Here is an 18,049-nt window from a genome sequence, read left to right on the forward strand (position 1 = left end):
AAGGCTAGAACTTACAATTGACAGTTTAATTGTGTAAATTGTTCATATCAAGCAGCTCTCCCTGCTTTTTAACAGAGACTTCAACCCATTTAACTTCTTTAACTTTTTAAAGCCTCCAGTAAAATAGCAGGGTGAGAAATTTTGATGTGAGGGTTAAGTGCTTATGTGATACCATCGCTGCTCATATTTTCTAGGCTGTTTCTCACCAAACGTCAGGCTTTTAAAATCTGTTTGGTGTCACCTATTCCTTACCCCTGATTTATGTTGCCGCTTTCTTTACTTTTTTCAGCCTTGATGGTGTCCGGCGCAATGGGCCATGGTCCTTCACCTTGATTTCTAGTGAAAAGATATTACTGGACTGAAGTGTGCAATTGTGCTGCAATTTACTGATCTGTGTTCCCACTATATACTAGGATGCAGTGCAGAAGCTCCGGCCCGTCAATGAAGTCAACATCTCAATTTCTAGTCGTACAGACAGTGGAGTACATGCTCTGTGTAATTCTGCTCACCTTGACATCCAGAGAAAGGAGGGAAAGCCACCATTTACAGGGAATCTCCTTGTTGATGCACTGAACTTCCATTTGAAACCTGAGCCAATCAGGTAAGTCAACAGTTTTGAAGAAGGGTCACTCACCTGAAACGTTAACTCTGCTTCTCTCTCCACAGATGCTGCCAGACCTGCTGAGTATTTCCAGCATTTCTTGTTTTTAAGTCAACAGATTAGTCTGGTGCACTGGACTGAACGACTGTTGGTCCATCAGACACAACCTCTGTTTGATTTCAGCTGCAGAGGCAGATTCTGAGGAAGCTTTTTGTTTTTTGCACCACGTTTGGGGTTGGAATATTCACAGGCCACAGTGTAGGGAAATTAATATGGATACGATTCTATAACACTGCAGTTTTATCAACAACATTCCCCCTCATTCCTGTATCCTTTGCCAGGTTATGATCCTACGCACACTCTGCTGTCAAATTCAAGAAATTACACATTCGGCTCAGCAATTATAGAGAATATAAGAACAGATGCTTCCAGCTGCCTCAAAATTCACCCTCACAAATGGAATGCTGTTCAAAAATGTTTTGAAATTTGGGATGTTCACCTCCCTGGACAAACAGAATAGTGTACAGAATCTTGAAGTGCCTTCGCAAACTAATAAATGTCTGTAGGTATTGAATTAATTATTTTGTGATTGGCTTGAAGCAAATTACAATTTTTGCAGTTTTTCTCAAATGGATCAATATCACTGTTGCGCAAATGAAGGTACAGAGCCTACACTTTAGGAAGAATGTCAAGGTCATGGAGGGAGTGCCTTGAAAGGGCGGTGGAAGCAGATTCATTAATAATTTTCATGAATTGTAATTTTTACGAGCAAAATTCAGTCAGTGTTTATCACATCTTTTGACAAGCACTTTGAAAAAACAGAGTCTGAAACTCAAAGCCAGTCTTCCTATCAATCAAAAGCACTTCTGCAAATTGCCTCATTACTTACCTGCAATAAGGGGCCCATGGTATTTTTGATTAAAATCCTGAGAACAACAAAAAGTTTCACATTATTGATCTCTGTGCTATTGCTTTGCAACATCCCTGTTTCTCTCTGGATGATGTCAGAGAAATGTACCCAGCCTCCGAATACTGTGATTTTCAGCTCGGCTCCTTTCTTTATTTCATCTACAAATGCATATTTGGAAAAAGTATTTTCAAATTTTTTCTGACATAACTGTATGTCAGTTTGGGTATTTTGAAAATTATTTGAATAACAATGAGATGATGAATCTGCATATGTTTACAACTATTTAAAAAATATATTGACTGAATTTCTTTCAGAATGCACAACGTGTTGAATGAGAGACAGCTTAAAAGATCAGATATGTAGCAAGGAAGTTATGCTAAACCTTCATGAATCACTGGGTAGGCCTCAGCTGAAGTATTGTGTCCAATTCTGGGGCCTACACTTTAGGAAGAATGTCAAGGTCTTGGAGGGGGTGCCTGAAAGGGCGGTGGAAGCAGATTCATTAATAACTTTCAAAAGGGAATTGGATGGATACTTGAAAAAGAAAAATCTGATGCTATGGCGAAAGGGCAGGGGAGTGAGACTAGTTGAATAGGTCTTTCAAAGAGCTAGCACAGGAACAATGGCCAAATGCCCTCCTGTGCTGTAAAATTCTATGAAAAACAAGCAACAAGAAGGCTTGAACAATTAATTCCCAGATATGAAAGAGCCTCTTCTGCGTGACTGTTGCTGGGCTATAGTTTCAAGGTCATTGGCAGCTTGCCAGCACCTTATTCAAGTTGGCATTCTTCATGTGTGAACCTTAATAGTGAGGGTTGGCAGGCTGTTTGACAGTAGGGACACCACAGTCGGTCCTCATCCTGTCTCACCAAGCAGCCACACGAGAGACTTTCTAGCAAGAACGGGTAGATAGAAATCAAAAGCAGGATCCCTAGCTTATTTCCTTTCCCTAATCCAAGCCATTGAGTTTGATTGATTGTCTACTGCTGCTGACTCAGAGTAGGCCATGGATTAATCCTGGGACCTTCTTAGTCAGCGTGCTTCAGTTTCATACTGGTTATTACACTTAACAAATTTGTCAATGACCTGTGGTTCTTCGTCAGATATTTTTCAAGGGAGTTTTCATTAAAACCAACATCACAGAGCTGAAAATCCACCTATTTTCGGAGGTGAGCTGTGAGGAATAGCCAACAGCGACCAAAATCCAGTACAATCTTAAAACAAGCCCCTTCTAACAACAACAGACAGCATAGGACAGTTCACATAGTAACCTGAACCATGGCAAAATCTTTCACATCATCAAACTATTTCCAGAAGAAACAGTAAAAAGCATAATCCAGGGCTCATGTGGAGTGTGATGAACAGAGCACAGATACAGTATATGAAAGAACAGTACACAGTTGCCAACCAGCATTAGAAAACTTGGCCCTGTCCCAGGCCTTCCAGTAAAGTCTTTCATTAGTTATTACAGAAAATGACAAGTCTGCATAGATTTTTTTCTAGTGCATCATAATCAATACATTATCTCTGTACAGTAAGCAAATTAAAAACTCTGCTCTGATACCAAAATCAACAGTAATAAAAAAGTGCAAGCAATTCATTATAGTACCGCAAGCGAAACTTAAATTCTTAAGCTTGATACGATGCCCATTTGTTGGAAACTGTTTTGGTATTGAAGCAACACTCCTTAACTGGAGTGTCCTTGGCTGAGTAGTGGCATTCCCACTTCTGAATCAGAGGGTCATAGAGTCAAGCACATAGTCCAGTCTGAAATGTCAGTGCTGAAACTGAGGGAGTGCTGTATTGTTGGAGGTGCTGTCATTCATTAAACTGAAGGCCCCGTCTGCTCTCTCAGGTGGACATAAAAGATCCCAGGGCACTATTGGAGGAGGTGTGGGGAGGGGGGGTGGCGATCTCTGACATCTGGTCAACGTTTACCTCTCAACCAGCACCACCCAAAAAAACTGATCTGATCATTTGCCTCATTGCTGTTTGTGGAACCTTGCTGTGTAAAAATTGGCTTTCCCCACTTTAAAACTACTTAGTGGATGTGTGAAGATCTTTGGGACATGAAAGATGCTTGCAAATTATAGTACCAAGCTTTTTAATACTGGCGCGTACATTGGCTGAACAGTTATGAAAGCACCTACAGTACACCGAGATCATGGTCTCGAAATTCAATAGCATATGCCTGTTTCTCAGGTGCAAAACCCGTGCCTGCACATCCAATATGGCAGGCATGACGCGTTCATTCATTTCATGCTGGAAGGGCAGTATCCACCGTATTGGTAAAGACTGAAAAAGAGGTGTCAAGGGCCTATGCCTGAAACAGGTGTTAGGCCCCTTGAATCATCAAATGGGGGGCGGGGGTGCGGGCTGGGTTGTTTAGCGCCTGTTTGAGTCCCCCTTCGTAGAACTTAGCTGCTCTGAACTTAGCCAGTGCTTCGCTGGAAAGTGTGATCTACACAAGGCCTAGCCAGTAGGACTTCTGAAAGCCTTCACCAAAAAGGTATGTTGTTAAAAAAAACTACTTACTTGAATGTGGAGCTGGGAGATATAGGACTGCTCCTCCTGACACCAATGCAGTGCTGTAGTCCGTTGCTGATCCCCTTCCAATCGCTGACCCCCAGCACCCCCCACCCCTGCCCAGGCCAATATATAAAAAGTCCATCCTTCCAGTTCAATTACACCTTGAAGAATTTCAGATTTCAATTTTGTATTTTTCTTTTCTCTTTCTGAACGCACTGACTCGTTGGGGCCAGTTTCACTGGTGTCCCCCAATGCCTCACCATATTTAGCACATTGATACTGATACCCAATAGGAAAAAATCACACTTAAACCAATGTGGACGTTACCATTTTGGGTGGTATTCATAATTCACCTTAATTTAATCCCACCACTATTAGTGCCAGTGACAATATTTTCATTTTGGGACATGGCAAGAGCACATTTATTGTGCACCCATTTCTGGTTGCCCTGACAACTGAGGGGTTTGCTTAGAGGGCATTAATAGTCTACCACACTTGTTGGCCAGAACAGATAGATTCCCTTACCTGGACGTTTGTTGATTTTTTTTTTGGTTGTCTGACAGCAGCCCCTAAATTAATAGGTGTGTGAATTCAATTTGTAACTTGCCAGTGTGGGACTTGAATTTATGTCCTCTGGATTGCTAGCCCAGTACCAATAACCACAACACTATTGTACCCAGTGAAGCGCAGTCAAATGTGATACTGTCCTTGGCCAATATTTATGATTTGCACTTCTTCGAAGAATTCAGTGAGAATGATCAGGTGTGGGAACCTGACTAACTTTTCACCCCTCTAGCTGATAGTGCTTAAATCAGTGTCGAACCCCAGTCTGCAATGAGGTCTCAGCACAGACTGACAATTGAAACTAGGACCTATCTAACCACACTGGCTGGTGCATGAACCAACTTAGTCAATTTGATTTTCTTTAAACAATTTGGTCTAGTGTTACGAAAGTGCTTCTGTTTTGATTTAAAATATTTTTTGAGAATTCACAGTCAAACTGAAGAAATGTTGGACCAGTTTTTTTTCAAGGGGGTCAAGAGAACACTGAAAGAACTTGTTTGACAAGAACAGTTACTGGTTGTCACATGACTCAAGTTAAAAATAGAACAGAAACCCTGGTAACTGGGAAAGAAGTATTCAGAGAATTGACAGGTCAGAAGGTGGACTTTCTGTTTCCGGCTTCGCTTTTGAATTGTTTGGAGTTGGGAAGGAACTGTTTAAAAGGGGTTGGAGTTTTAAAAATATAAAATTGAAGGACAGAACCCCAGGTCAGCCCAACCTGTTCCATCTCTTTAAAAAGCCTGCAGAACAAGGAAGAGCACTTCCAAAGACAGAAGAGAATGTCCAAGGAAGGAGAGAAACCCAACTCCGTTTTCCAGCACTTCTCTAAAAGACCCTGACAAGTCCACTGTGTCAACTCATCTCATCTCCTGTCTTTGAATAAAAGCCAGCTAAATTAATTCTCAACGCTGCCTGAAAAGAACTGTTCTAAAAGATCCCAGGAACCCATCTACGTGTACTTGGAGGCCAGACTGTATGCCAGTTTTGGAACACAACGTATCTCATCGGCTGTTTTCTTCAAGAATGAGCAAGTATTCAGCCCTAGTGTTTTTTTTTGTCTGTAACAGAGCTCTAAACTAAAATCCCTTTTATTTTACCAGTTATCCAGTGTATGTATGTGTGTGTGAGTGTGAGGGGCTAAGGTAAAAAGGGAACTTTAAAATTTCAATCTGTGTTTATGCTTTACTTCATTACTGGTTAAGACTTGTTTTATATAAACTGATAGTTTTGTTATTCATTAAAGAAACCTGGTTAGTGTGTTTTATTCTGGGAAAAATAGAGTATATGATTGGCCATATTGCTAAGTGGGAATATTTAAATATATTAAAAGCAAAATACTGCGGATGCTGGAAATCTGAAACAAAAACAAGAAATGCTGGATTCACTCAGCAGGTCTGGCAGCATCTGTGGAAAGAGAAGCAGAGTTAACGTTTCGGGTCAGTGACCCTTCTTCGGAACTGACAAATATTAGAAAAGTCACCGATTATAAACAAGTGAGGTGGGGGTTGGGCAAGAGATAACAAAGGAGAAGGTGCAGATTGGACCAGGCCACATAGCTGACCAAAAGGTCACGGAGCAAAGGCAAACAATATGTTAATGGTGTGTTGAAAGACAAAGCATTAGTACAGATTAGGTGTGAATATACTGAATATTGAACATCAGCAAGTGCAAACCTGAAGAAAAACAACCTGAAAAAAACAGTGGGTAAGCAAACTGAACAAACTAAGATGAAATGAAATAAATGCAAAAAAAGATTGTAAAAAATGTAAAAAGGAATGCAAAAAAAAAGGAAGAAAAAATAACTAAAAATAGCTAAAAATGAAAGTAAAATATTTAAATATATGTTGCGACCCGTGGAGAAGTGGAACTAAAATGAACAGTGCACTCCTCCCGCCTCGGTCGTAACACTAGTCATTACTGAGCTTGGCCTGTGGCTGTGAAAACCTTAATTTGTTTATGTCTGAGCTTGCTACAACCTGTGAGGCCTGTGCTTGTTGCAAGCCTCTATCAGGTCCTAAGTTATTTGTCACCCTCTGGCCATGTAGCACACTCCAACATAACATCATGACCCCAAAGTGTCCTCAGTCAAGCTCAAACATCTTCAGTTGGTCAGAGGTAGGACTCGATCTCTTACCTAAGGATACATTGACCACATTTTGTTGTATAATGCTGTATTATTATAAACACATTTAATATTTTTATTTCATTTTGTCTTCTTGGCTTCGTTTTTCTTTCTTGGCCTTTATTTCGACACAACCTCCTTCAGCTACAAGGATGAGCCAAGCAGGTTTAAGGCTTAATCTAACAAGAGACATACTTGGTATCAGGCCAGAAACTCAGCTTCAGCTGAATAGTTAGAAAATTTATAGCAATACTCAGCTAATAAAATAATTACTTTTTCTGTATTATAACAGGCTTTATCCAAAGCTGTTAGTACAGGGAGAAATTGGGAATAAGATTTATGAGCAAAAGTGTTTACCAGCCATTTAAGTATAAATAGCAATCCTTTAATGAGAAATGTGTGAAAATAGGTCACATTTTTAAACCAAAGTAACTTAGATTTACTCCAAATGTGAGAACTGACTGCTTTATGTCAACCGACTTAATATAATGTGAATAATGGTAGAACAGCTGGTAATTAAATGTTTGCTCGCTTCGCCCTCAAATTTGCCTGTGTAACATTGGCTTATAACCTGACTCTTCCATTTCTAACACAGTAGTGCTCATTATATACCTCCACTACACCTACGGCCCTAGGCAGAACTAGCTGATCCCTGTAACTCTGGGCCTCGACTCTCAACTCGCCCGGCTGTGGGAAGTTAACAGAACTGGAAAGCTGGCTTTCCAGCACAAAGACATGTGATGAGCCCAGGAAATTACAGTTCAATGTAAATGAAGGTGAAGTAATACATTGTGGGAAAAAGAAGAGGGTCTGGAAATATAGCCTAAATCATAACATTTTCACTGGAGTGGAAGAACAGCAATCTAAGGGTATAGACACACATATCTTTACGAGTAGGACTGAGGCAGGAAAAGCCTTAAAAAGGACAGATGAGATTCTGAGTTTTGTACGTAGGGGCATTGAATGTGAGAAGGTGCTGATGATTCTGTACAAGACATTGGTCAGGCCACAGCCCGAGTACTATGTGCAGTTTTAGACAGCCCATTATAGAAAGGATATTGGAACCATGGGAAAGGTGCAACTAAGATGATAGCAAGGATTACATCATGCACGTTGACAACCAGCAACAGAATTATCCTAATGGTTTCTAGATTTGGTAGCAGGAGATTGCCTCGGCCCCCTCATGAATTATATCTGCATGGACAGACTTGAATGCTTTGGTCTGTATATATGGGTGACTGTGTAGAGGAAGTTATGGCTGTAAAAAGGAGAGAGGCACAGAGGATGGAGAGAACTGAGATAGAAAGAAAGAGAACTTTGGGAAATGGAGAGAGAAGACCTGTCACATGTTGGAGGGGCTCAATGGTAAAACTATATAGTTAAATTGCTGGACACAGTCCACACCTTGGATTGGGGTTTGGAGAGAGAGGTCATCGGGGCTGGAGAACGGAGGCTGACGATCAGGAGTGGATGGAGAGAGAGGCCATGATTGGCAGAAGGGAAGTTGAAGGCTTCCTAAGAGGCATTCATGCTCCTCCTGGCCCACGTGGAGGACTCGAAAAGACACTTAACCTTGTGGGGCCGGCAGCTCCCACCTCCCTTGCACTTCCAGGATTCCCGAGCCCTGGGAAACCCGCATAGCAACTGTAAAATTTAAATTAGACTCTCAACTGCACTGTGGGAACCCGAGTTAAAATTGTTAATGGAGTCCTGCCTCTCCAAAACAAGGCACCTTGAAACCCACCGCTGAAAATATGGCAGCAGACACGTACCGCAGGTTGGGGACGAGTTCTCCATTTTTTCATTTTTTAGCCCTCACCCACCCATCGTTGGTAGGGTGGGGGTGTGGTTAAAATCAAGGCCTAAATGTGTGGTATGTAATATTCTATTATTGAGTTTTTTCTTGTCCATAGGAATAGGAGTAGGCCATTTAGCCCCTCAAGCCTGTTGCACCATTCAGTGAGATCATGATTGAACTGTGACCTAACTCTATCTACCCACCTTTTCTCCGTATGCTTTGGTTAAAAAATCTACCTCAGATTTAAAATTTACAATTGATCTAGCATCAGTTGCTGTTTGCAGAATAATCCAATCTCATTATTCTTATCATCTACTTCCTTGAAAGCACCTCAAAAAAACCGAAAGACTCTGATTATCACACCTGTATTTGTTGGAAGTCACTGTTCAAATTCTAATAAAGGGCGGCTGTGAAACCGAGGGCACATCCCAGAACTAATCGCAAAATACTAAATTGAATGTTTGCAGAAATCACTTCAAAACTAATGCTGGAACATCTGTCGACACTCCTCTGAAGCACCTTGGGGCCATTTTATTAGGTTAAAGGCATCATATCAATGCACGTTGTTGTTGTTGCTCTCAGACCCAGGAGCCCTCCCTGTGCTCTCGGGCTGAACCCCTCCCCCATTGCTAGCAGACCTTAGGAATTACTCCAGTGAGACAAAGCTCACATTCCACCCTACAGTCCTGCCAAACCCCAGGTTCAATCTCTACAATGATGACCAAATGCTTCCAAAGCCAAGACCTTGTCACAGTGCATTTAAATCCCATGTCCAACTCAATTGCTGTTACATGCCAGATACCAACATCTAACTGGTACATCTTGCTGTAAATATGGTAAGGGGCAAATGCCACTCATATTCTGTTGTCAGAGAATAATGGAGAGTGATGAAGTCTGATCCCCAAACTACTGGTTAGAAACTCCAGAAAGTCATATAATAAAAACAAAATTCCAGTCATCATAATTTGGTGGCATTAATCTTCACCCTTACACAGCATATTCCCAACTCACCATGAGTGATACCGAAAGAGATCTGTTAGTCTGAAATAAAAACAAAAGACATGGGAAAATGCACTGGCAGATCTGACGAAGGCTCTTATCCAAAATATTAATCTATCTCTCTCTTATCAAATGCTGATCAACTTGCTGAATGTTAATCTGTTAATTGTGCATCAATTGTTTTATTATATGCAGGTGGAGGGTGTTAATTGGGGTCTTACTTGAGCACCTATAAGCAGGCACTTACCGAGACTGGGTGGAGGGTTAGAGTGAGGAGCTACATGTTTGTAATCCTTTAACTCTGTACAGTAAATGTGAAACTGAGTAAAGATAGGCTCCAGCATTATCCTTCCCATAACCAGCTTTCTGGAGTTTAACACTAAACAGTTCCAGCATCTCCTGTTTCTATTCATTTGTGGCTCAGGATTTGTGCTGCCACATTCCTGCTATAACTCTGGTGAGAGTCCGCAGATCCCAGCTGTTTCTGGGGATTTTTCAAGCAACCTTTTAAGGGTTATGACCTTTTCCCACACCTTGCAAGGCCCATGACATCATGGGGTGGCCCTGGGACCAGACGTTTCCACTTCCCCAGTTTATTTGGGACCCAACATAGGACTGGAGGCCGATGCACCAAAAGAGATTCAATGTACCGGCCTCCAGTTGGGCAGAGGGTAGGGGTGGCCCCTGGGCAATTCCCCCCTCCACCCCCAAGGCAGCCATGCGCTGGATCTTTCCAGTTGCACAGAGCAAGTGGGCACTGGACATGTGCCATAGTGCTGTGGGCATCCACCTACTCCATGGAGATTAGGTGCTCTCCCACTAACCTTGCGGGGTCAGTGCAGGAGGACACAGTAGCCATGATCACAGAGTAACTGTGGCTTTTCAGGTCTATAGCTTTGCTCTGGTGCCTGCATAAGCATAAAGTGACATGGAAAACAGTACACCCTAACAGCAGCCATGATTCCGAGTAATGAAGAATACAAATTGACAGGTAATTTCCAGAAACATTGGCTTAGATTTTCCAGCTGTTACGTTAAAACTAACCCATTCATCTTCAATAGTTGACCACCTTGCCCTTTGATTTTATATAATCTGTTTTGTAAATGTATACTCAACTTACCCACATTAAACATTGTGATTGGAGGTACATTATTTAAAACTAGCTGTTAATCTAAATCTGCAAACCCCATATGTACAGATATGATTAATAGCTCTGTCCGATTATTGTGAGGTAAAATGTCCTGTCCAAACCAATGCTGGCATCTTGAAGTAAAAACTTTATTGAAAATATGAAAGGATGCATACAAGATAAGCCAGTAAGTATAATCCTGTTATTGAGAAATACAATTTAAAACATATTTTGTTTGAAGCCCTATTTTGAATATTAAAAATTTCAATTGCTGAGAAAAGTGCAGGTTGAATTTTTTTTTTTCAAAAACTGTTTTGCATAATTCAATTGTTTCAGCAACAGACTGAACAGCAAAATGTTGACATGTTGATAATGTGTTCTTCCATGTTAATATGTTCCTCTGGGACTTTTCTATTTTAAATGTTTACATACATAGGGCCGGATTTTGTTTTCATCCCGATGGTGGGTGTCATTGTGGGGCAGGGGCCAGAGAATTGGGGCAAAATCGCCCACTATGGAACCCGACACTGGGAATCCAGTTCCGATTCTGCCGGGGGCAGGATAGGCTGACAACAACCTTCCCGCCCAGAGGCCAAATAAGCGTCTCTTCCTGTCGCCACTGAAATCTTACCAGTGGTGGGGTGTGGCCTCCGCCACGCAGGGAGGACGCCTTGTAAAATGAGGTGCCCTCCCTGCGGGCTTCGGGGGTGGCGTGCCTCCATCGTGGGCAATTTGTGGCCCACAGCGGTCCCCCACTGGGAACAAATGTACCCCCCGAGACCCTCCTCCCCTTGGACTGAATCCCCACCCCCATCCACTCCTCACCTTGCCGGGGCCTTCAGGACTGGCCCCGGTGACCCTGCCACACTTCCCTCTTCTCTGGGGTTTCACCACTGGGCCTGGGTCTGAGGCTTCAGCAGTACCGGCAGTGGCCACCGCTCCCAGTGGCACTGCTGAGCTGCCGGCCCTGTGATTGGCCCGCAGCACTTGGGGGTGGGATCCCCGTCCTGATTAACTGTATAAAGGGACGGGGATCCCACCTTCTTAAACTTTGACCACAAAAGACTGGAGGATCGCTCCAGGAGTCTGAAAAATGCAGAGGCAGTGTTCCCCCCACCTTTTTGGCCCAGCGCCGGGAGCCCCACCTCCTACACAAAATCTATTCCATAGATTCAAGGTTAAATGTTGACATAAAAACCGTGACTCCAAACCATGACACAGAAAGTAAAATTTGTGGACAGGAAGTGCATGGCACGGGCAAGATATTTAACAACACTTAAATATATTTATATATATGCTCACAACCCTATGTTATATCGAGATAGCAAACTGCTTTTTGAACAGAGTAGCATTATGAAAATTAAATTGCCTTCTTGGCTTATTCTGGCACTCGGTGAGAAGTATTTGCAAGCCTGTAAGAAAAGCCTTGTTTAAACTGTTACTGACAAGACAGATTTGTAATAATGAGTTTTGATCGTGGTTTATATACTTTAATGTGAATAACAATGGGCCAATCAGCAGACTTCTTGACTGTCCTGTAATTGTGATTTAGTCCCTGAACCTGATAAAGATCTTTTTTCAAAAACATTTTTTTGGCAGTGTCTTAAAAGCCGTTCGAGTGGCTGATAACTTCCATGCTCGATTCGGGGCTCTATCACGGACGTATGTGTACCGGCTTGTGACAGGGTGCTGTCACCGTTCTCAGCTTCCAGTATTTGAAAGGCATCTTTGCTGGCCTGTGACGAATGGGTGAGTAGAAAGGTCACTTTGTATTGTTACAATTCATTTTGACTCCTCAGAACATTGACCTCTCTGTACATTGTAAGGACATTTGAGAGGCGGGAATGGTAAAAGGACAGTCATCAATCCAGCTTCTTCCATGGATCATACACAGTCCAGTATAGGTATACAACCTTTCAAACCTGAGCCAGATTAAGAAATTGGATGTTGACAAACAGCCACAGGCTGTACACTGTTAAAGTATTGCTCATTTGCAAACAGTTCTTGTTTGTGGGAAACATTGGTTTCACCCATGGAGAATATTTGAATGATGTTTGATAAAACAGGATTCCTTTTCTGATCAGTCACCACCTATCCTGAGGCACTGTTCTCTCCGTAGATGGTGACTGACTTGCCGCAAAGTTTCAGTATTTTCTGTTTTTGTTTCAGAATTCCAGCATCTGCAGTACTGTACTTTGTACTTGCTTATGTCTGGGATCATTTGTGTCATCTCCTTCCGCTAAGTGGCCTTGGAATGAAACAGTACTGACTGCATGTGTGTGCATGTTGATATATTTCTAATCAGAAGCCAGACACTTCCCAATAGAAACCTGTGAGTTTGTAGAAATAATGAATACATTTGGACGAGGCAATATGAAGGGGACTGAGTTAACAGCAATTATACAATATAACTCCTTGTAAATTCATTTCTTGCACACTTATAAATTCACGGATTTTTACTTCCTATGCTTATATCATCAGTGTTACTGTTTAAACCCAACATTCAGAACAAAATTATTGGACAAAATTCATCACCATTCTCTGCAGCAGTTTGATTTTGAACATTCTTCCTTTAAGAGAGAATACACTTTGCTGTAATTAGAATGCACAAAGTTAGTAAACGGATTTTGGTTCTGTTAAGAGATAGAAAGCTACATTTGGCTGTTAATTGCTATTATTACTTTTCTTGTAATGCAACTAATGTCACGCAGACCTAGTCATCATAATGCCAGTCACCCATGCCAAAGGAAATATTTTTGTTTAAACTGATGGTTGCTTGGCATGTTCCATTCAGCGAGGTTGTGGGCCTAATAATGGCACTTTGCAGTTGTACTATTTCTCACAGTCCCTGTTAAATGTATATTAATTGTGTGTTTAATTGTATTCAGGTGATAGGCATTAACTGGGGATTCACTCGTGCTCATACATATAGCAGCAGACTGAAACAGTAGTTCTTTTGGATTGGAGATGCACAACATGTCTTGTGTGTCTCTGTAAATAAAAGCTTGAAAGTGTATAAAGACTAGGCTCCAGTACTATCCTTCACTGCCTGGCTTTCTAGGTTGGAACAGTCAGTGGGAGCAGCAACACCAGCACTTAAATAACATTTTTTGTTTGGGACGTGGGTGTCATTGGCAAGGCCAGCATTTGTTGCTCATCCCTAACTGCCCTTGAGAAGGTGATAGTGAGCTGCCTTCTTGAACTGCTGCAGTCCATCTAGGGTAGGTACACGCACAGTGCTGTTAGGGAGGGAGTTCCAGGAGTTTGATCCACTAACAGTGAAGGAATAGCGATATATTTCCAAGTCAGGATGCTGTATGGCATGGAGGGGAACTTGCAGATGGTGATGTTCCCATGCAACTGCTGCCCTCGTCCTTCTAGGTGGAAGAGGTCACAGGTTTGGAAGGTGCTGTCGAAGGAGGCATGGTAAGTTGCTGCAGTGCATCTTGTAGATGGTACAAACTGCTGCCACTGTGTGTTGGTAGTTCAGGGAGTGAATGTTGAAGGTGGTGGATGGGGTGCCAATCAAGCAGGCTGCTTTGTCCTGGATAGTGTCCAGCTTCCTGACTGTTGTTGGAACCACAATGATCCAACCAAGTGGAGAGTATTCCATCACGCTCCTGACTTGTGCCTTGTAGATGATGGACAGGCATTGGGGAGACAGGAGATGGGTTACTCACTGCAGAATTCCCAGCCTCTGATCTGCTCTTGTAGCCACAGTACTTTTGTGGCTGGTCCAGTTCAGTTTCTGGTCAATGGTAACCCCCAGGATGTTGATAGTGGGGGATTCAGCGATGGCAATGCTGTTGAATGTCAAGGGGAGATGGTTAGATTCTCTCTTGTTGGGAGATGGTCATTGCCTGGCACTTATGTGGCGCAAATGGTACTTTCCACTTATCAGCCCAAGCGTGAATGTTATCCAGGTCTTGCTGCATGTGGACATGGACTGCTTCAGTATCTAAGTAGTTGCGAATGGTACTAAACATCGTACAATCATCAGTGAACATCACCACTTCTGACCTTAATGGGGTAGAAATTGTTGTCCACAGTTCCTGTTTCTTGGGTGTAAAACAGGTACAAAGCAGTTTAGCAGTGGGCCAGCATGCGCCCAATCTGCGCTGGTGATAGTTCCACTAATATATTCATGGGGTCCTTTTTTTTTTGAGATGTCCCGGGCAGGGACATTAGGGGCTTGACACCTGTGAAAGGACCCATTTTCAATACTTGTCAATAATGAATGGGACAGGCAAATCAGTATAATTTTTTTTATTTATGCCTCTCTGTGGAGTCAGGAATAGCCGGAATGCTGTTCCGACTCCACAGGATCCATGATGGACACACCCCTCACCCCCCCCCCCCCCCACCCTTAGCCCACTCCAAAACCCCCTTTCCCCTCCTGGGATTTACCTGAGGGCTGGCAAGCCTGGCAGACTTGACATTGTGGTCTTCATCCCGATCCATCAATCTTTGAGCCTCTCAGTTTAAGTCGCCGATGAAAACTGGTCCAGATTCATGTCTCAGCCATTGTGTTTCTGAACTTTTCTATCAGACTAAAGGCTTCTTTGAGGCACTGAGCTCCCTCGTGAAATTTAAATTGAAATCTCTGCAACTTAACATCTGGCAGCAGTGCCCTTCCACATCTGCTATCCATACTAATCTTTACTTATTATTAGAGCACAGTAGATGTCCATTAGAATTATATCAATCCTTTTCATTCCGGAATGTTCCCAGTCTTTTCTTTCCAATATTCACTCCCACCCTCGCTCCCCTTCACCCAGATGTTGACTCCTGCTGGGGAGCTGTTCCAAGGGGGCTCAGTTGCTTCCAGCCAGATGTCTTTCATTGATGTGCAAGTCTTTGTGGTGAATGTCAGCAAACTGACTGCACCAGAGCAACATAACCAAATGCAAACCATCCTCTCCTGGAGTATGTAATGCTAACACTCCTGCCACTGAGCACTGTTGTGCTATGTGTTGCACCTCTGAGCACCACTAGACTAAAGCTCGGTACGATTCGCTGCTGGAATCTTATAGCTTGCGCCACTGAGCATGTGAGTGTTAGCATTCCGTGCTGCTTGGTGCCTGAGCACTACTACTGACACTGAACACCAGCATTCCAACACATGACAAATTCTCATATTGTGGTTTACATGTTGCAGCTGTTATCAGCAACAGTCCCTGGCTCGTTTATTCCCACTCACTTCCCCTTAACTGGGTCTCGTGCAGAATCCCATAATCTCACGTGCACCACAAACACAGTGTATCCAGAACTAGAAATGGTCTGTATTTGAGCTTCGGCTCTGAAGGAATAAAATGGGAGAAAAATAGACATAAACATATTTCTGGCATCAAAATGTGTATTTTTAATCACTAATTACATTTTATTATGAATAGGTTAAAAATTCTTCCTCATGCAGAAGTAAAACCCACTATCAGAATTTGGAGTTGCCCTGGCATATTTATCTTGCAATTGAAGTTCAATTAGTCATAGAAAGTCATTATGGGACAGAAGGTGGCCATTTGGCCCATCGAGCCCATGCCAGAGTGGGAAAACCCCGGAACTTAGGAGCAGCAGTTACACAACTGTACTAGGCATTTCCCTGGTATCTCAGTTATTAAATGCACTGTGGTGGGACTCTCCTGCCCAATATCTGTCCTCTGTTTTGTGCTGAGTCAGCTGAACTCAGTGGGTGTGGGCAGTAGGATACTACAATTGACCACTGGACCTGGGAGAGGAGCAATTCAGCCAGGGCTTCCAATCACCCATTGCCCCTGCTGGAAAGTGCAATATATATCGTTAGGTAAGGATAGGGTAGGGCTTGGCTCTAATACTCCCATTCTGTGTTAAGTAGAATGGACCTATATTCTCTGAGAAGAATGAGAGGTGATCTCATTGAAACATATAAATTTCTGAGCAGGCTTGATATGGTTTCCCATGGCTGGAGAGTCCAGAACAAGGGGTCATAGTCTCAGGATAAGGGGTCGGCCATTTAGGAGTGAGATGAGGAGAAATTTCATCACTCAGAGGATTGTAAACTTTTGGAATTCTGTACCCCAGAGGGTTGTGAAAGTTCAATTGTGAAATGTATTCAAGACAGATCAATAGATTCAATAGATTTCTGGAATCAAGGGATAGAGCAGGAAAGTGGAGTTGAGATAGAAGACGAGCCATGATCTTCGTGCATGGCAGAGCAGGCACGAGGGAACTTTAGGCCGACTCATCTCCTATTTCATATGTTCTTATGTATGAATATCAACACTCGCCTTGTGGCTGCAAACATTACAAAGGGCTATTTGGGGGAAGTGCCGGTGGAACTGTATCCCAATTATGAGTCCCTGATTTAGTAGAGAGGGGAGAACACTGTGGGGGGTGGGGAGGCTCGGGGCAAGGGGAGGGAATTAGAGTATTCTAGAAAATGAATGCTATTGCTCATAAAATGATCTTTTTGGTCTCAGCAAATATGTCGAAAAGTACAATGGCCTGAAAAGTCTTGATGGTTGTATTTGAATTTGAATTCTGAACTGTAGAATGTTAAGAATGCAATTGTCTGACGCTGCGTTTGATGTGGGCCACACTTTCATCAACTGTATAAACCATATGGCAAAACAGGAACTAGTCAAGGCCAAACTGAGTTTGTGTTGAGACAGCCTTCGAATCTCCAAAGGACTCGGGTTGGTGTCACTTAAATGCATTATTTGCTGCACTGTCCCGCTTACATTTTCAGTGACCACTTGCTCCATTCTAAAACAGACCTTTAAACACAGACATAATGAAAGAGGCAGCCCAGATACTGCTGGGGATGCATGACTTCAGCACCTTCCGCTCCTTAAATTCCGAGACTCCCTTCAAGTCACCGCTGAAAACGCTGCTTCAGGCAGACGTAACGCCAGGCTTTAGCATCACTTTGCAGCAAAACCTCCACAGGTAGGAGACAACTCTGGAAAGAAGTAACCTTTTACTCTTCATTCCCTCCCTGCCATCTGTTGTGACTGAGTGTTACCCTGTTTTCTTTTCTCTCCTGCCCACTTTGACTGCTGTTATCCTGTCTGAGCTCTCAACGGGTGATCACACAAGTGCATGGCCTGCTACCACCTTCTGTTCCTTTTCATCCAGGTGCTATAAGCTACACGTTACCAAGGCCTCGTTCTTTGCCTCCCCCCACCAGGGAAAAGCACCCGGCCTTCATTTAGTGCCACCTCACAGTAGCTCAGCTGGAACTCAGTGATGAAGGCATAGTTGAAGCTAAGCTGCACGATTCCCCCATCAGCAACCTGGCAGCCCGAGATAATCCTCCAACTGCTATACCCCAGCAGCATAACTGATGAAAGCTTGAACATCAGGAGGGAGCAGGAGATGAGCCACGAGTACAGCCACGAGTACAGTCACGTGAACAGCAA

At 42.9% G+C, this 18,049-nt stretch overlaps 1 protein-coding gene across 2 annotated transcripts in view; it reads left to right on the forward strand.

Moving 5' to 3' along the window:
• The window catches only part of pusl1 (pseudouridine synthase like 1), an 82,209-nt gene that overhangs the window by 17,634 nt on the left and 46,526 nt on the right, over positions 1 to 18,049 (forward strand). Inside the window, exons 3-5 of one of the 2 annotated variants that reach the window (XM_068017298.1) lie at positions 414 to 601; positions 12,252 to 12,401; positions 17,403 to 17,576. In XM_068017298.1, the coding sequence (XP_067873399.1) occupies positions 414 to 601; positions 12,252 to 12,401; positions 17,403 to 17,576 (512 nt within the window). The remainder of the gene's footprint in view (positions 1 to 413; positions 602 to 12,251; positions 12,402 to 17,402; positions 17,577 to 18,049) is intronic. The other variant, XM_068017299.1, reaches the window with a different exon arrangement.

Source organism: Heterodontus francisci, chromosome 37 (assembly GCF_036365525.1).
Source record: "Heterodontus francisci isolate sHetFra1 chromosome 37, sHetFra1.hap1, whole genome shotgun sequence".
In the NCBI taxonomy this organism is placed as follows: domain Eukaryota; kingdom Metazoa; phylum Chordata; class Chondrichthyes; order Heterodontiformes; family Heterodontidae; genus Heterodontus; species Heterodontus francisci.